The following is a 20,468-nucleotide window of genomic DNA, read 5'->3' on the forward strand; positions in this document are numbered from 1 at the left end:
GTGAGACAGTCTATTAGAAAAATTCAAGTCCGGCCTATCCTAAATCATTTAAAAAGGGTTACCCACCATTTATCTACACAGGAAGCCCAAATGTTTTAGGCATGAGAAGGTATATTGAAAAAAACTCAAGTTACACATTGATTAAAAATAAGGCCTTATTAGAGTATATAAGTAGAGAACAATCCTCACCTTACAAACCAATTATGTAGGGTTGAGTTAGACCCAAACCTACTTTCTAAGATGAGCTAATATAGTACCAAATATCCCAACATAAAAGGGAATCCTAGACATTGTTTTCAAGTAAAAAGGCAAACCTTAGGCACAAAAACATTGCCAGTTGTATTCTGTGCAATGCCCTCATTTATCAAAGATAGAACTTCTGGATGCAATTTTGTCAAATCATCTGGTGGATTTAGTTTCTTCCTCCCAACATATGCCTCAACTACAGTCATCTACAATTCCAAAAAATAAGTTACAATCAAATACTGATAATTCAAGGATTTCAAGTAACATGAATGAAATGCAGAAACCTAGGAGTTAAGCAGAATTAGCAAACAGCTTGTAAAACTATTAGATAGATTTATGTCTACACAAAATTACAGATATATTGCCAACAGGCTTTCATCTTAATTGGCATCGGGTGGGGTTCAACCCTGTACAAGGTCATCATTCTCTTTTCATATCCATTTTCTTGCACCTCTAATGTGACCCCCAAAAAAGGCAGAGGGAACACATTATATGTGAGAAAATAGGTCTATCAAACAACAACCAAGCCTATTTCTCCATAATTTAGAGTTCCTTCTCTATTTCTCCATATAACAACAACCAAGCCTTTTCCACCTAGGTTTCTATTTCTCCATATTAGCTCTAAAATTCTAAATACATAATGTATTCTTCTACCGACCATATAAATAACAGCCTAACATGTGGAAGGAAAGGTCAAACAAAACAACAAAAATTTCATGGTATTAATCTTCATGAAGTTAGACTATTTAAATTTATAGAGGCCTAGTAACAAAAGAGATCATGAAAACCATTTTCTTTTTTACTTAACAATATTGGAGTATATCTTTACTCGTATTAGATATGTTATTGTATAGGGCTACTCTTTCAGTTAGTTATGTTCTGTATTTCTGTTTTTACCTTTTACCTGTTTAACAGGTTCTGTTTTTCTGTTTTTTATTTTTTACTTGTTCAACAGGTCATTGTTTCAATAGTCTTCCTTGAAGCTATTGAAACATATAAATAGGACAATTGTATTCTGAATTGTTACCTAAGAAATACAATTCAAATCTTTCTATCAATTCTGCTCTCTCTCTCTCTCTCTCTGTGTTTTCTTCCTCTTCTGTTTTCTGTTTTCCAGAATTGACATAATTCTAATATGGTATCATGAGCTTTTGATCCTCATCTCTCTCCCTCAAAGATTCCTATCTTCTTTGCACCTTCTGCCCGACTACACCACTCGTCTTCCTTCATGGCTGAAGAACAACCACAGTCCTCTGCAACAACCCCGCCCCACTTCTATGCTGCACAAGAAAAACCCTCCTCATCCCCTTCCCTCACTTTCTTGCACACTATCTCTGAAAAGCTTGACACCAAGAACTACCTTCTTTGGTGTCAACAAGTTGAACCAGTCATCAAAGGCCACCGTCTCCACCACTTCTTGGTCAATCCCCAAATCCCTCCAAAATTCCTTTCAATTTCTGACAGAGATGCCAATCGTATCTCCGAGGCATATCTTGCGTGGGAACAGCAAGATCAATTACTCCTCTCTTGGCTCCAATCATCCATGTCCAAAGAAATGCTCACACGCGTCATAGGATGTAAATCTTCCTTCCAAATCTGGGACAAGATTCATGCGTATTTTCATGCCCACACCAATGCCAAAGCCCGTCAATTGCGTGGTGACCTTCGTAGCACAACTCTTGAAAACCGTTCCATCTCTGACTATCTCCTTCGTATCCAAACCCTTGTTGATGCCCTCACTGCTATTGGCAACCCTGTTTCTTCCAAAGAACATCTTGATATTGTTCTTGAGGGGCTTCCAGAAGAATATGAATCCACTGTTTCCCTCATCAGCAGCCGTTTTGATGAATTGACCATAGAAGAAGTTGAAACCCTTCTTCTTGCCCATGAATCCCGCCTTGAAAAATTCAAGAAAAAGAACCTTCTCACTGTCAATCTACTTGAAACCCCCTCGAGCTCGAATTCTTCCCCTTTGCCACCGCAAGCCAATCTCACCCATCAAGACACTCAGCTTCCCTCCTCTTCTGGCGGTGGCAGATCTGGTGGGCGGTATGGTCGTGGTGGTCGACCCAACAATCGGTACGGTCGTGGGCGTGGCAGGTTTGCTGGCTTTCAATGCCAAGTCTGCCATCGATACGGCCACATTGCTTCTTCTTGCTATTACAGGTTTGATAGCACCTTTGTCCCAACCCTACCCTTTGATAATACCTTCTCCGCTGCTAACTCCACTGCCAACCCTACCCTTGGGTACAATCCCTCTTCCTTTCCCTCACACCACATGCGCCCCACTGGTTCTTCAAACGGCCTTTTAGGTTCCCGCCCGCTCAACCCCAACTCTTCTCAGGCATATCTTGTCTCCAATGGCGCCCATCAAGCCCAGGCTTCGCCCATGGCTTTGACTGCACTTTCCCCTAGTTCCCATTTGTGGTATCCCGACTCCGGAGCATCTAATCATGTCACCAACATGTCCCACAACATTCAACAACTCACTCCCTTCGAAGGCCCCGATCAGATTATCATTGGCAATGGCCACGGTCTTCCTATAAACTCCTCAGGTGTAACTGCGTTCCCTTCTCCTTTAAAACCTCACATCTCCCTTACTCTCAATAATCTTCTTTATGTTCCCAATATCACAAAAAATCTTATCAGTGTGAGCCAATTCTGCAAAGATAATTCTGTTTTCTTTGAATTTCACTCAACCTGCTGTTTGGTTAAATCACAGGACACTAAAGACACTCTCCTCATGGGAGTTGTTGGCCCTGATGGCCTGTACCAGTTTCCCTCACTGCTTCAGCCAAGACAACAACCAGCAATCACGCCTTCTGCTAATACAGCCTCTTGTCATTCTGTTCCCTATGTCACTTGGCATTCTAGACTAGGACATCCTCATAATGATGTAATAAAATCTGTGTTCAGACTTTGTAATTTCCCTATCATCAATAAAACAGCTTCTGATTTTTGTACTCCTTGTTGTCTTGGCAAATCTCACAAATTACCTTCAAATTCTTCTAAAACTGTTTACCATACACCGTTTGAATTAATATATAGTGACCTATGGGGCCCTGCACCTATCACATCTGATAATGGTTATCAGTACTATGTTACTTTTGTTGATGCGCACACTCGATTCACTTGGATTTTTCTTCTTAAACGTAAAGCTCACACACTTGATGTTTTTAAGCAATTTCATGCTATGATTCAAAATCAATTTCAGCTACCCATTAAAGCGATTCAAACTGATTGGGGAGGAGAATTTCGTTCATTCACCTCCTATTTAGCCCAAAATGGCATTCAACATCGACTCATTTGTCCTCACACTCATCACCAAAATGGTGTTGTGGAACGCAAACACCGTCACATTGTTGAATTAGGTCTCACAATGTTGGCTCAAGCTCACCTCCCTATGCAGTTTTGGGACCATGCATTCCTAACCAGTGTCTACCTTATTAACAGACTACCATCATCTTCCATTCAGAATGATGTTCCATTCAGAAAACTATTTCATCAATTACCTGACTATAATTTTCTCAGAATTTTTGGCTGCTCTTGTTTTCCTCACCTTCGGCCCTACAACAAGAATAAACTTCAATTTCGCTCCCAAGAGTGTGTGTTCTTGGGGTACTCGACTTCTCATAAAGGATACAAATGCCTTGCCCCAACTGGCAGAATTTTTATCTCCAAAGATGTCATTTTCTGTGAAACCCGCTTTCCTTATCCGAGTTTATTCCCTGCCCCTGCCACCAACCCACTCCCTCCTTCAATTCCTGTTCCTCTTGTAATAACCAATCCACAGCCTCCTATGCACACTGATCCTTCTACACTCATCTCTCCACCTATATCACCTATAACTCATAACTCCACTTTCCCATCCGTCCCTATCACCACCTCATCTGCCTTGGCCTCTCCTATTCTCCCAACTTCATCAACCTCATCATCCACTCATAACCCAACTCCAATTACTAACATTCACCCCATGACTACCAGGGCCAAAGCTGGCATTGTAAAACCCCGCCTTCAACCCACTCTCCTACTCACCCACATTGAACCCAAAAATACCAAACAAGCTTTGGCCAGTGATACCTGGCTTGCTGCTATGAAGCAGGAATATAATGCCCTTCTAAACAATGGTACTTGGACTCTTGTGTCTCTTCCTCCAAACAAAACAGCCATTGGCTGTAAGTGGGTGTTTCGTATTAAAGAAAATTCGGATGGTACTGTCAATAAGTATAAGGCACGCCTTGTTGCAAAAGGCTTCCATCAACAGTTTGGGTCCGACTATAATGAAACCTTCTCACCTGTTGTCAAACCTGTCACCATCCGCCTCATTCTCACCCTAGCCCTAACCCATCACTGGTCAATTCAACAATTGGATGTCAACAATGCCTTCCTAAATGGCAACCTTCAAGAAGAGGTCTATATGTCCCAACCTCCAGGCTTTGAGTCTTCGGACAAAACTCTGGTCTGCAAACTTCATAAGGCAATCTATGGTCTAAAACAAGCACCCCGTGCTTGGTTTGATAAACTTAAAACTACCTTGTTTCAACTCAATTTTCAGATCAGCAAGTGTGATCCTTCTCTATTTGTCTACTCTCATGACAATAATGTAATCTACATTCTTGTCTATGTAGATGACATTATTATCACTGGAAATAACTCCTCCACACTTCAGAACATTATTGCTCAACTCAACTCTGCCTTTTCCCTCAAAGATCTTGGTCGCCTAGATTTTTTTCTTGGCATTGAAGTCAAGTCTAACACTGATGGCTCACTCACCTTAACTCAAAGCAAATACATTCGTGACCTCCTCAATCGCACCAACATGGAGAACTCCAATCCTATTTCTTCACCCATGGTCAGTGGGTGTAAACTCTCTAGAACAGGTTCCGAGAAATTCCTTGATGTGACCTTATACAGATCTGTTGTTGGTGCTTTGCAATATGCCACTATCACTCGCCCTGAAATTAGCTTCTCTGTCAACAAAGTTTGTCAATTCATGTCTAACCCCCTTGAACAACACTGGTCAGCTGTCAAACGCATTCTTAGGTACTTAAAAGGCACTATGTTCCTGGGGTTACATCTGCAACCAGCTCCTTCTAACTCTCCTTTGTCAATCCGTGCATACTGTGATGCTGATTGGGCCTCAGACCCTGATGACAGACGATCTACCTCTGGTGCCTCTATATTTGTTGGCCCCAATCTCATTTCTTGGTGGTCTAAGAAGCAAACGGTTGTTGCTCGCTCCAGTGCTGAAGCTGAATACCGAAGCCTTGCTCTTGCCACTGCTGAAGTTCTATGGATTCAAACTTTACTCTCTGAACTCCATGTCTCTCATCACACTCCTGTTGTTTATTGTGATAACATGAGCACGGTTGCCCTTGCCCACAATCCTGTCCTTCATGCTCGGACCAAGCATATGGAGCTAGATCTTTTCTTTGTTCGTGAAAAAGTTGCTACTAATTCTCTTCATGTGGTTCATGTCCCAGCCATTGATCAATATGCAGACATTCTTACTAAAGCTCTATCTCCCTCTCGGTTTTGTGAGCTTCGGACCAAGCTCAAGTTGGTTGACTCTTCGCCTCAACCCACTTGATCTTGCGGGGGGATATTGGAGTATATCTTTACTCGTATTAGATATGTTATTGTATAGGGCTACTCTTTCAGTTAGTTATGTTCTGTATTTCTGTTTTTACCTTTTACCTGTTTAACAGGTTCTGTTTTTCTGTTTTTTATTTTTTACTTGTTCAACAGGTCATTGTTTCAATAGTCTTCCTTGAAGCTATTGAAACATATAAATAGGACAATTGTATTCTGAATTGTTACCTAAGAAATACAATTCAAATCTTTCTATCAATTCTGCTCTCTCTCTCTCTCTCTCTGTGTTTTCTTCCTCTTCTGTTTTCTGTTTTCCAGAATTGACATAATTCTAATAAACAATAACATTCAGTGGACCACAAGAAAGCAGATTGTTTTTAGAAAAAGCAATGACCAATCTGTTATGAAATGAACCCAGTACCAACGAGTTGCATCAATTAAATAACTATTGGAGCTTCCATTCAGATGCATTAATGTAAATTATGGACTATTTAATTCTCTGGCCAAAGAACCCACCTGATTTAAGGTCAAAGTTCCAGTCTTATCACTGCAAATTGTTGTAGCAGAACCCATAGTTTCACATGCTGACAGTCTTCGCACCTGCTTGGTAGTTAGAAAATATATTTTAAAACTGAATGAGAAAATGAACAAATAGTTGCACAACAAAAAGTTTCAGATACTGTGGTGACTGTTGGAGAACAAAAAGTTACTTGCCAAGGCTTTGTCTGCCATCATTTTCCGCATTGAGTATGCCAAGCTATCATGAGTGTGGTCAAGGAAGAAAATGACGAAGATTAGAATAAACCATCAGACAGCATATATTTGGCTACATCTAGTGTTGTACAACAAAAGAACTAGCAACATTTACTTACGTTAAGGTAACTGCTAAAGGTAGACCTTCAGGCACTGCAACAACCACAATTGTTACCTGCATGGCTCTATATTTAGCTGAAAAAGCTATTACAAAATATTTAAGGAAAACAAAGGATGTTTCTGAACATAATTCAGAATCTGCACTTACTGCAATGGTAAAAATCTTGATGACCCCATCTACTACTTCACTAATACCAGTCACTCCAGCAACAAATTGTACTTTTCCATTTAAATCTTTCGTGTGACCAGAGAAGTATCTTGCATTCCAAAATAATTACACAACTAATCAAAGTTGGCCTGAGCTTGTATAATAAATTCATTAACTACAAAAGAACAACTGATGTTTACCTTCCCAAGAGGACCGCAAGGACAGAAACAGCTACAGTAAGGCCAACTATGCCAATAAAAGTTGCTACTCCATTCAAACGTACCTATTAAATGTCACTAAAAATATGTTAGAAGTTTAAATGTGACACTTATCTTTCTTTAATGTACAGCTAAAGTAACAGCGTTTTTTTGGTTTTGGATGGGGTATGTGGAGGGAACCTGTAATGGAGTCTCTTCTCCAGTATCCTCTGAGATACTTGCCATCAATAATCCCCACTCAGTATTTATACCAACACCAGTTACCTACAGATGGCAGTATAAAATTAGTCAGGGTAGTAGCATTCTGAAAATTTTAGTTTCATGTGCTTAGCCAAAGTATCATGAATTATAAAACGACAATTAAATTTGAATAAAATAATTCTTTAAATATGGAAGAATCAAATTCGTTGCATTAGAAAGACATAAGCAGGCTAATAGAATAGTAATTAAAACAAAATAAAGTGTTAGGAAATAACTGAAACCAATGAAAAATAAATTTCACATTTTAACAAAAATAAACTCCATATTACCAGTTTAGAATACTTTTATTTATTAATATAATTGTTAAAAATTATGGAGACTTAGGCGTTAGGGAGGAAAGGAGAGAATAAAAACTGTTTGCAATGTGTATTGAGGAAATAAGGAAATAAATCACAAGATAAAAAGGTAACGTAAAAAATAATCCTAAAAGATAATGAGGAGAAATAGAAATATGACAATCGAAACACATAATAATGGAAATATGCCAACATTCCCCACTCAAACTAAGGTAGGAGCAGAGGGAACCAAGGTATGGAAGCATGCAATGCAAGGTCAAATCTGATCGGTAGAGATGGGGTCAAACTGCATGCAGGATCTAAGACAAGTCAGACTACATTTTGAAAGTGGAGACAGGACCATGATACACATACAAGAGGGTTAGACTTAAGTTGGGGTTAGATATGGGAATGAAACCAATCTACAAAACAGATAGGCTGAAAAACTGAGCCAATCTACTAAATATGAGCCAAAACAAAACAAATGTGTGAAAAAACAAGCTTAGACAACAGGGCCAATTTACAGAAAGAAGGTCAAAGCTCGCAAAGGAGAGATCATGGTTCAGTTGGTGATAAACTGATAATTAAGTTTCATGAACTCATTATGATAGAAAGGAATAACTATTCCCAAGATATGGATACCATGACGAAATTATGGGAATTTGTATTTATGTATTATTCAATGATTGTCATATAAAAGATAACATACTAATCCTTTTATATTTGTATTGGACTCTTACTCCTATTTAAATAAGGAAATATAGAAACTAAACCTGAGAGATAATAATGAAAATAGAATTATGATAATCAAACCAAATAAAAATGATAATATTGAAACATGCTAACAATAATCAACAAGGTTACAGGATCAGCCTTCTTGTGATCAGCCGGTGAGGCCAGCACATCATCACATTAATGAAAATCTTAACATGTATGCTGCACGAGATCAGAATGTAGCAACTAAGTGAACTAACTTCATAAACCAGAAACTTTTGGCACTGAAATAATTCAAAACCATAAAATCAACCATGCTTATATCAAAATAGAGTTTGCTCAACAAATAACAGGCAGACTAGCATAAAAGGATATAACACACTATACCAACATAGCACCAACTCCATCAGCTACTTTGCAGCCTGACATCAAAAAAGGTGCTTTTTGATCCTTGTGAATCTGCAGCACATTCATTGCTTAAAAATCATAAGGATTAAAAACTAATAATTAGGTCAATAGAAGGTATGAATAACATACAATCTTGCTTTCACCAGTCATACTGGATTCATCAATGGCAAGAGAGTGACCAGTGATTAAAACGCCATCGGCAGGAACCTGAGGACATCCACAGAGTATATTGAGTGCTAGAGAGAGAGAAAAGAGAAACAAAAAATTTGTAAAATGTGTAACTGATTCTCATTATTTGACAGTGAGCAAAGCTACTTATTTATAAGGCAAAGATACCTATAACAAACTAACCACCTGAGAGTGAGTTTTATAACTGCTCTCTTTACATTTCACTCACATAGAGTAGTTAACATAGAAAGAAAATTATTCAGCACTTGTTTGTTTAAACACTGAAGTCAATTTTTCCCACCACAGCTCAAGCTCCAATTTAAAACTCAGCTGAGATTAATTTAAGCACACATCTCAATTATAATCAACTATTCAAAATCAATTATACCCCAACTTTAAAACAAACAGACCTTAAATTTAGAGAGAAACAAATGAAATATTTTGCAAACTCACCTGATCTCCTATTTTAAGGGGCACTACATCACCGACAACAATATCAAATATCGATATTTGTATTGTTCTGCCACCTCTAATGATCTGTAATGAGTTCAAGAGTACATGCTCAGCTTATTCCACAAGATTTAATGTTTTAATAGTATAATGTTACACACCTCCAATTTTATATTTTGTTTTTCTGAATTCAAGTTCTGAAACTGCAAAGATTGCCGATAATCACTGATAGCTGGTAGACAAAAAGGAAAAAGTAAAAACATAAAGTTATCTGAGTAAATTAGGGACCTTTCTGATCTCTGTTTTTATGGATTCTAAAACCTGTATTAAATCATACCAATTATTTAAATAAAACTTGTTAAATATTTTTTAAATTTTCAAAATATTGAACCACTAGTCAGCCTAGTAGTGGGAGGGTTTGTATAGCATTGCATAAGGTTCTAAATTTTAACCTTATCATTGTACACCAAAAAATTCTCAAATATTAAATATTTCCATTTCACATTTAGTAGTTTTTATTTTAATTCTTTAATCAATACCCTGACTTCCTTAACAAAATCCATAAACTAAAACTGACATACACAGAATGCCAAAAAGGAACATAAATAATTCAAGAAAAAATAAGTTAATCCAAACAGTCACTTGCGCGTGGCTCAAGAGAAATTAGTTTACAGACATGTTATCATTTTTAACAGAAAAAAAAAATAATAAAAAAGAAGAAGCTATATCATATGTACAACAATCTAAAAATAATTTAATATTAAAATAATAATCAACCAATTACTTTTTACTTAGTGTACATAACTTGTTGGGGGGCTACCTAACTTGATAGTTGATAGAGTGTAGACTAATATAAATAAATAAATAACACTCTTAAATTACATTGTACGTGGAGGAATTTTTTTCTTTTTTGGGGGGTTACGGGAAGGTTGTGGATTTTTTTGATCAATAAGGTTGTGGATTTTGAGCAGTCGTAGAAGTAAAACTGTACAAGTAACAGTTTATTGGAGTTGGCGTAAAAAAATAAGAGGTGTTTATTCCAACCGAATAAATATCATAGACTTCAACTTCTTTCGCTTTTCTAAGTTGATCGCCATAGCCCACATCCGATAGACACAGAAATATTTTGCCAAGAAACCACAAGAAACTGTTTAACAAAATTACCTGTGACTACAATGACAAGAATAACGGCGAAAAAAATGCTTCCCCCGTCGTACCATCCTTGTTCCAAGCCCTAGTTATAACAAATAAAGGAAAAAGATAAACCTTCTTGAACGATACCAACATCAACATAATGAAAGAAACATTACAGTTACCCCAAGCAAGCACCAAGAAACATGCATACAGAAAGAGACAGGAAGTCCCGAAATAAACTTAAAATTAAAAGATATTCATTTCAAATCGCAGTGTTTTATACTCCCCTTTACACCGCCTGAAAGGCTGAAACATTGACAAATGCTGAGGAAAGCGAGGGAAAAAAACTCAATAATATGATAATTTCATGAAGTAAAATTTAAAATAACAATATCGTTTAACGTATTTTCTATATGGTTTAACATATTTTCTATAAGAATGAGTTTGGATAAGAATGAGGTTGGATGAAGAGTTTAAATGAATTAATTTATTATTTTGTGAATTTCAAAGGCTCTTAAAATGAAATGTTTTAATTTTAAAAAATAAAATAAAATTTAAGTATTTATAATTAAAATAATAAAATTTCAAATTCATTTAATAAGGTAGGAATTTGAATTTTTTTCATATTTTTTTTATTTTATTTGTATATATTTTTTATTTTTAATATCTTAATTATTAAATATTTAAAATATTCTTTAATTATTAAATATTTAAAAATGGCTTAAATACGTTTTTAGTCCCTCAAATTTAAGACAAAATTATTTTTGGCCCCTCAAATTTAAAATTGTTATTTTTAATCTCTATAATTTTCAAAAATCTTGCTTTAGTCTCTTGGGTCACTAATAACATATTTGAAAGTGGTTAATTAAGACATTTATGTAATATCAACCGGATTTAATATGATATTTTTACTAATAAGAACACTAATAGGTAAATTTTATGTAATAATGTTTGATAAATTTCTTAACTAAATTTGAATATAAAGACTAAAATAAGAGTTTTTAAAATTACAGGGACTAAAAACAATAATTTTAAATTTGAGAGACCAAAAACAGATTTATTTTAAATTTGAGGAACTAAAAACATATTTAAACCTTTAAAAATTTACTAACATTTATTTTTATAAAATCTAATATTTATATATATATATATATAAATCAATTTTAACTATAGTAGAAATCAAATTATTATATTTGAATAAAGAATTTAAGATCTAAAAAATCTAAATTGACCTATTCAAATAAAATATTTAAAAAATAATAAAAATTAAAATATAAATAATTCAAATTTTAAGAATTTCAAATTTTTAAAATTTTTAAAATTTTTCATTCAAACACACCATAATATAATTTTTATAATGCTTAATGTTAAAAGGTTATATTATTAATTAATTAAAATTTTATTTTAAATATAACTTTTAAAATAATTATTATATAGAATTTACGATCAGAGTATTAGATTATAAGACTAGACTATCATCATAACAAAAACCATAAATTTTAATCCAACAGATTTATATTAGATTTACTTGTGATAGTAATTGTTTAAACATGGTCATTTATAAAGATGAAAAATGTTAATAACAATGCACTTTTTTAAAATATATATTTTTTAATTAATTAAAATTTATTAAAAAAATACAAAAATTGATTAATCTTAATGTTAAAAAAAATTTAATATCCTTAAAATCAAAGAAGAAACATAAATTTATATAATACACACTTCATTGATTTGAGTTCATTTAAATGATAACTTAAAAATAAATATGAGGATTTAATTTTAATATAGACACCCTTCAAAACAAAATCAATATAAACAATATTATATCAATATAAAAGTATATTCAAAGCAATAAATAATAACATATCATACTCTTTATTAAAAAAAAATCATCAAAACAAATAAAAAATAGATAAATAAATAACCCATCACTATTTAATGATTATCTTTCATTTTATAATTTTAAATAAATTTTAAGGGATAAGTTAATGTATTAAAAAAAGAGTGTGTTGACAACGATCTTATTATTATGCATTTCTTTTAAATCTTTGTCGAGGCGAAAGCCTCACAGAGCATAAGCGTCAAACTGTGCTTGTTACCTAAATTCTCGTGTAATTGCGCTGGACTGAAACCACATGTCTCTATTCATATCTCCTTCCTTGTCCCTCCACTTAAGTAATCGGTGTTAAAAAGTAACACTCAATTTTGTTTCTCACTTGTTGCATTTTAATTGAGTGAACATCAAATAAAAGAGGTGATTTAATTCCAATTAAGCTTCATATCTTTCCATCGAACAAGGAATCAATTACCGGGGCTCAAATTACTGTTATGGTTGATGAGAATTAGCAAATAAAGGTGTTAATCGCACCTCTGTTTTTATTCCAAGTATCAATGACACCACAGCTGCTATAATCAATATTATAAGAGTCAGATCTTGCCAAGCTTCCCATAAAAACCTCTGGAAAACAACCACAAAGAATTAATACCAGCATATCAACTAATTCATCATCTGTAGTTAGAAATTTAAATAGAAGATAACTTCATAAAAAATGTACCCAGAAACTTCTCCCCTTTTTTCGAGGATATGTATTAGTTCCAAATGCATTTTTCCTCTTCAATAGATCTGCATCATCTCCACTAATCCCTTTTTCCGGATTTGATTGTAGTAATTTTGCTAAGCCTTTAACCTGAATAATAAGACGCCGCTAGACTATATTAGCAAAGCAAATCGCTTCAACATAAAATCACAAACATAAATATGCTGAAGTAGACTTGCCCCTTCAAATTGTTGTAAAGCAGAAACATTCTGATTCTTAGTCATTGAAACAAGTTGTTCGAGCCCTACTGCATACTCATCACCAACTGGAGTTGGGGATACCACTGCGCCCGTGCTTGTCACTATAATCCAAAATATTAAGTGAAAGATGGTAATGAGTAATCTTAATAAAACTGGTCACAACTCAAAATGCATAAGCTTTAAAGCTATGTGAACTTAGTGGTCAAACAATAAACCAAAACAGAAGAAGGGAGTTTGTAGAATGTAGTTGACATAAACAGATAAATTAGTAGAAAACACGAAACAAGATTCGGGCGACAGAGCCTACAGCAGGTAGGAGATGAAAGCAATTCTATAATGGGGAATCGGGGATGACTTTCTGTCTTTATCCAATCGATATATTTTCATCGCGTATCTACCTAAGAATAATTAATAAATTCATAAAAACATTTTTATTGCAGAATAGTTAAAGTATTTTTCTAAAAACTAATCATCAATAGTCTGCTCCTAGTAGTACTAGGATTGACGTGACAAGTCGAAGAAAAATGAAAATAAGCAGAATGCAGGTGATGGAGAAGCATCAAAGTTAAACTGTCGTTCATTTTGGATTTTATGGTATTGTTGATGATGACCTCTGCTCTATTTACTGCACAAAGCTAAAATTTCAAAGTGACAACACAGCAGGTTAATAAGTTAACGTAGCTATATATGATTGTTTGGAAGAAGGTGAAGAGAATACCTAGTTCACATTCACCAGCCAATCTGAAAAGCAAAGCTGCCTAATAGAAGAATTAATAGTCGATTAGAAAAAAGGAAAAGAGTAGGGCAAGAATTGGCATTGGTTGAAAAACATTACTCTTATGACTTGTGCGTGGGATCTAATCATGTTTTTCTTTAGCTCTCTTTCCTCATCCTTTTTCAAGTCAAGAGTATATCTAAAACGCCTGGAGGCATTGAGCACGAAAGATGCTTGCTGCAAATAAGTAACGAAGGTGATTTGAGTTTGAGATGCATTAGAAAATGAATGAATTGATATGATAATGGATAATTGTTATGTGATGTGATGTAATACTCTCCAACGCTTGAGAGCCTCGGGCGGTGCATTTTTGGTATGTGTAATGTCGAAAGGATCGTTAGGATCAACGGCATCGTCGTCATCGTCGTTGGTGGCGTGGTCGGAAGGGCGGTCGGAGGCGATGGTGACGGGGAGAAGGCCATTGGAGGAGGAGTTGGAACCACGCGAGGTGGAGGTCGTCATGTGGCTCATGTCTGTCTCTTCACAAATCACGATTCGATTCAATTCAATTCAATTGGTTTTGGAACTAATCGAATGAAACGAATGCAGCAAGCTAGCCTGCTCCCTCCCCCTTCTCCCGAAATGCCGATTCTGCTGCCTTTCGCTACCTCTCCTCCTATTTCCCATTTCCTATTGTTGGCCAATGCTATTGTTGGTGTTGGACCATCTCATTTCATTACCTCCCATTTCTTCTATTCTAAATATAGAATTCCCCAACTCCACACCATGCATGCCTCATCTGTCACTCTCAACAACTTGTGCAACTCCATATACGCCTATACAATATATTTCTATAATTAAATGCCAAAATATTATGATAAAAAAAACACAAATAATAATTAACATCCAAACAGATTACGTACTCTACAGTCATCAAGAACGGTCGTGTAAGAGAATGGCTATTTTTCACACCTTCCACGCACTCTACCAAAATGGTTAACAAATAAAAATTTATACGTTTATCCAAAAAATATTATCAATTTATTAACTTAATTATTTTTTTTCCTTCATTTGTAAAATTTCAATTTCCCAATTTCAATAGAGCGAACTAGTTTTTTTTAAGTATGATGGAAAAAAAATTATATCTCTCCAAATAAAATCTACTATAGATTTTAAATAACTATCTGTTTAATTATGGAATAGGAATGAATATTAAAGTATTCATATTTGTGGGTACCCAAACTTTAAAATATTAAAAGTCTTTTTAATTATACATAAACGTAATTTGATTTAATTTAACTTTACACTAAATATGATTGTCAAAAAAAACTCTACACTAAATATATGTGTTATAATTATTTATTTTAGTATACATATACATATATATATATATATATATATTAAAAAGTTAATATAAATATATATTTTTAAAATTATTTATTTTTAGTTTTATTTTATTTTTTATTTTTCATTTAAAATTTTATATTTTATAAAATACCTACATATATTCATGATATCTATTAATATATAAAAAAATTCATGAATACCTGGTGAGTAACAAATAATTATTACATTACACAATATTGTGTGATAACAAATAATTATTACAATTTATGTTAATGTAACACTTTCGAATAACAAGTCATATAGTTCTTATTAAATGGATGACACAAACACTAACATTACACAATATTGTGTGATAAGAAAATTAAAAAACTATCAAGATATATAAGACATGTACATAAAGTAGTAACAACTAATTGAATTTTTCAATAAACAAAGTAAATGATATTTAAAGGTTTTTTTATTACTGCAAGATGATGTTTAAAGGTAAAAAAAATACTTAAATTTTTAAATTTTTCTATATATCTTATTTTTAAAGTTAGGAAATATTAAAATATTTTTTAAGGCCCGTATTGCCGCAACCTTTTTCATACGGCAAGGTTATATAAAGAGAAATGAATCCGCGTAGTTGAAAAAATGAGACTAGTTTACTCTTCCTCGATCATTTGAACTAACACGGTTAAACCTTTTCGTTACAAGAGGAAATTAACACAAGTTGATTTTGTTAGACTCGGTAATGGGCCAATGGCGTAATGCAAATAAAAGTCCATCGAAGCGCATTTTGTTTAGAGGAAAAGTAGAAAAATAATAAAATAAAATAATGCATGAAAATATAAGAAAACAAAATAAGAGAAATAAAAATTTTACATGCATGTATAAGTAGTACCGTGTTATAACTATGAAAAATATTTTAATTATGAGAAAAAGAAAAAAAAGAGAGAGAAAAAATAAGAGTTGAGAAAATAATATTTTAATTTTTGGGTGTTATGGATTGTGAGTTGAATGTTTGTAAACATTATTTATATTTTCTCCTTTCTTAATAATATATTTGCAACAATCCATAAATGTAGGCACAATTAGTGAAACTCCGTTTTCAATGTTTATGTTATTATTCTACATTTATTTTGATTCTTATAAAAGTGATTATAAGAAATTTTGTGTAATTTCTCAACAATTGGTATCAAGAATTTTAATGGTGGTTTCTATCAATTCTCAAAAATTTATAAATGATCTAGAAGGAGTTTGATTTAAGTAGGAGAAATGGTTGCAAATGAAGGAAATGTGAAGTTTAAGAAGTTTGATAATGTGGACTTTAGCTTTTAGAAAACGTAGATTGAAGATTATCTATATCAATAAAAGTTGTATCAATCTCCCTCGAGAAACAAACCAAAGGGCATGAAGGATGAAAAATGGACTCTTCTTGACAGATAAGCCCTTGGAGCTATTCAATTGACATTATCCCACAACATTGCATTCAATATTACAAAAGAAAAGACCATGGTAGATCTTATGGAAGCTCTTTCTATAATGTATGAAAAGTTGTCAGCCTCAAATAAAGTTCATTTGATGAGGCGATTATTTAATTTGCGGGTGACAGAAGACGAAGACGCATTAGCAGCGCAACATCTCAATGAACTCAATATAGTTGCAAACCAATTGAGTTTAGTTCGAATCAAAATTCATGAAAAAGTATGAGCATTGATACTTTTGTCTTATCTACCAGAAAGTTGGAACATTACTGTCACAACTGTGAGTAGCTCGTCAAGAAGTAATAAGTTGAAATTCAACTATTTTCGTGATCTAGTTCTCAGCTAAGAGATTCGACAAAGAGAGTCAGGTGAATCTTTAACCTCTTCAATTTTGCATACAGAGTCAAAAGGAAGAAATTTAATCAAAGGAAATGGACACGATAAATCCAAGTATAAGAGGTCCAAGTCCAATAATCATTGTAGTTTTCATAACTTAAAGACAATTGAGCGTTGGAATTGTAGAAAGACCGAACACTACAAAAATTATTGCAAGAGTGTACTGAAGAATCAAGAGGTGAAGGTAGAGGCAAATGTTGCTTCTACCTCGGGAGGAGATGATGTTTTGATATGTTTTTTATAAAATAAGGAAAAGTCTAAGGTGTTAGGCTCTAGAGCATCCTTTCGTGCCACTTTACCAAAAGAATTCAAAAATTATATCCCCAAAAAACTCGGTAAAGTTTATCTTGGTAATGAGCAATCCAATGAGATTGTGGATAAAGGTACAATGAAGATTAAGCTAAAGGGGTTTGTATAGGAATTGAAAAATGTTAGACATATTCTCGACGTAACAAAGAAAATTTTGTTAGGATAATTGACTAGTGATGGCTACACAATAGTTTTACATGCCAATCATTGGAAGATTTTAAAGGGTGCAATGACAATTGCTCTTGGTAAAAACAGTTGTACTCTTTACAAGATTGCATGAGCATGTCATCTTATTGCAATTACATCAAATGAAAGTCCCAATCCATGGCACATAAGCTTAGGTCATATGAGTGAGAAAAGGATGAAGATCATGCATTCAAAGGATAAACTACTAGGTTTTCAGTCATTAGAAACTGACATGTGTGAAGGCTATATACTTGGAAAGCAAAAACAAGTTAGTTTTCAAACAAGTGGAAGAACCCTAAAAAAAAAAAAAGAAATTCGAGCTTGTTCACTTTGATGTTTGGGGTCCAATGACTATCTCTTCCTTTGGTCGAAAGCAATACTTTATGGAACATAAGTCTGAAGTATTTGATGCTTTCAAGATTTGGAAAACCATGGTAGAAAATGAGACAATATTGAAAATCAAAAGGCTTAGAATTGATAATGATGGTGAATATGAATACACCAAATTTAAGAAGTTTTGCAATGAGCATGAGATCAAAATGGAAAGGATCGTGTCAGGTACGCCTCAACACAATGGTGTAACTGAGCATATGAATCAAACGTTGATTGAAATAGCCAAAAGTTTGTGTTTATAGTCAGGCTAACCAGAGTAGTTATGGGCAGGAGAAGTCAACATAGAAAATTACTTAATCAACTAAGGTCCATTAAAACTATTGGAGCACAAAATACAAGAAAAGGCAAAAATCAAAAAAGAGGTAAGGATAAAAAAAAAGGTAAAACTCTCACATCTTAAAGTTTTTGGTTGTATAACATATGTGCAATTAGTGATCAAGGCAAGAATAAGCTTGATCCTAAATCGAATAAATGCACTTTTATTAATTACGGTGAGGATGAGTTTGGCTACCACATGTGGGATAATGGAAACAAACAAATGATTCACATTAGAGATGTGATCTTTGATGAAAAGGTGATGTACAAGATAGGGACAACACATACACTAGCTACTAAGAACATGATGGGCCAGTGTATGCAGAGGTTGATGATGTCCTATAAACTCCTATGAATGAGACTCTTCAGTTAGAGGAGTCAATTGAAAACAACAATGACAACAACTTGACACACTAGAGCCTTTTACTCTAGCTTTTGTTTTAAGAAAGTCTTCTCAACCTTTTGTTCCTAATAGGAAATACCTGAATTATATATTATTAACTAATGAAGGGGAGCTTGAAAACTACGAGAAAGTATGCCATACTACAAACGTTAGTTAGTGGGAGCTTACCATGAAAAATGAGACGAAGTCTCTAATATCCAATTAAACATGGGAACTAATAGAGTTACCTATTGGGAAAAGGGCACTTTACAATAAATCGGTGTCTTAGGTGAATGAGGGTCATGATGGATTTAAAAGATACAAAGTTCGACTAATTGTCAAAGGATTTCAACAAAAGGAAGGAGTTAACTACACTGAAATCTTTGCTCCAGTTGTGAAGCTCAATACTATCAGGTCTGTCTTAATTATTATTGTTAGTAAAGGACTCTACCTTGAGCAATTAGGTGTCAAGACTACAATTTTACAAGAAGACTTAGATGAGGAGGTTTACATGCATTAATCCAAAGGTTTCTCATAAGAAGGAAAATAGAATATGAGGTGCATATTAAAGAAAAGTTTGTATGGCTTGAAACAAGCTCTAAGATAGTGATGTAGGAAGTTTGAAAGCTTCATGCACAAAGAAAGTTTCTAAAAGTGCAATGTTGACCACTGTTGTTTCTTCAAAAGATATAAGTCTAGTTATATCATTTGCTACTTTATGTCGATGATATGTTAGTAGTTGGTTTAGATATAGACGAGATAAAAAGCTCGAAGTAACAATTACCAAAAGAATTTAACATGAAAGACTTGAGTCCAACAAAAAGGATCCTCAAAATACAAATCCCGAGAGATAAGTAAAGAGGAATTTTGTAGTTATCTCATATTGAGTACATCAATCGTGTTTACAAAGATTTAACATAGGTGATGCCAAGCCAATTGACACACCTTTGGCTAGTCATTTTTGCCTATCTAATGATCAGTCTCCTCAAATGGAGGAAAAATAGTTCGTGGCTAAGATTTTGTATGTTTTAGCCATCGAAAGTTTAATGTATGAAATGGTATGTACAAGGCCAAACATTGGCCATGTAGTAGGAATTGTTAGTAGGTTTATGTTAAATCAGTAAATCTCATTCGGAAGCAGTTAGGTGGATTTTGAGACATCTACAAGACACTACAAAGAAGTGCTTGTACTTTAGTAAAGGAGAAGCCAACAATTAAAAGTACAAAGCTATATAGATCTAGACTTTGGAGGTGAAGTTGATCACTGGAAAAGTACCATTGTTGGTACTACAACTATTAGTTAGATGTCATAAATACATAAAAATTTTGCTCTATTCACTAAAGAGGCTGAGTATGTAGTAGTAACAGAAGCCAATAAGAAATTGATATAGTTTCATGAGTTATTAACTGAGTTGGAGTTCATCTAAGAAAAAAGTATTTTGCATGATGATAGTCAAAATGTGATACATCTAATAAAGAATTCAACAATTCACTATAGTACAAAACTCATTCGTCTTCATTATCACTTCATCAAATCTTGCTTGAGGGTGAGAAACTAACATTGAGAAAGATTTTAGAAATTAAAAACCTAAGAGACATGTTGAGAAAAGTAATAACCATTAAAAAATTAAAATTATACTAAAGTTCAGTTGACCTGTCAAAATAAAAAGACAAA

General features: G+C 33.9%; 1 protein-coding gene across 2 annotated transcripts in view; it reads right to left on the bottom strand.

Moving 5' to 3' along the window:
• Nucleotides 1-14,798, bottom strand: part of LOC109812674 (calcium-transporting ATPase 9, plasma membrane-type) — a 31,884-nt gene extending 17,086 nt beyond the window's left edge. The window contains exons 1-18 of one of the 2 annotated variants that reach the window (XR_002240934.3): nucleotides 14,336-14,798; nucleotides 14,120-14,236; nucleotides 14,003-14,042; nucleotides 13,264-13,385; nucleotides 13,043-13,174; nucleotides 12,856-12,945; nucleotides 10,518-10,587; nucleotides 9,515-9,585; nucleotides 9,357-9,440; nucleotides 8,865-8,942; nucleotides 8,715-8,786; nucleotides 7,258-7,341; nucleotides 7,060-7,142; nucleotides 6,860-6,968; nucleotides 6,711-6,766; nucleotides 6,553-6,595; nucleotides 6,355-6,438; nucleotides 315-452 (exon numbers count right to left, since the gene is read on the bottom strand). Coding sequence is in view for 1 of the 2 variants with exons in the window: in XM_020376693.3 (XP_020232282.2) it covers nucleotides 315-452; nucleotides 6,355-6,438; nucleotides 6,553-6,595; nucleotides 6,711-6,766; nucleotides 6,860-6,968; nucleotides 7,060-7,142; nucleotides 7,258-7,341; nucleotides 8,715-8,786; nucleotides 8,865-8,942; nucleotides 9,357-9,440; nucleotides 9,515-9,585; nucleotides 10,518-10,587; nucleotides 12,856-12,945; nucleotides 13,043-13,174; nucleotides 13,264-13,385; nucleotides 14,003-14,042; nucleotides 14,120-14,236; nucleotides 14,336-14,530 (1,668 nt within the window). In the remaining variant the exon portion in view is untranslated. The remainder of the gene's footprint in view (nucleotides 1-314; nucleotides 453-6,354; nucleotides 6,439-6,552; nucleotides 6,596-6,710; nucleotides 6,767-6,859; nucleotides 6,969-7,059; nucleotides 7,143-7,257; nucleotides 7,342-8,714; nucleotides 8,787-8,864; nucleotides 8,943-9,356; nucleotides 9,441-9,514; nucleotides 9,586-10,517; nucleotides 10,588-12,855; nucleotides 12,946-13,042; nucleotides 13,175-13,263; nucleotides 13,386-14,002; nucleotides 14,043-14,119; nucleotides 14,237-14,335) is intronic. The other variant, XM_020376693.3, reaches the window with a different exon arrangement.
• Between the last annotated feature and the right edge of the window lie 5,670 nt (nucleotides 14,799-20,468).

The sequence above is a fragment of the Cajanus cajan genome, chromosome 10, assembly GCF_000230855.2.
Source record: "Cajanus cajan strain Asha chromosome 10, NIPB_CcT2T_4, whole genome shotgun sequence".
NCBI classification, from domain to species: Eukaryota; Viridiplantae; Streptophyta; class Magnoliopsida; order Fabales; family Fabaceae; genus Cajanus; species Cajanus cajan.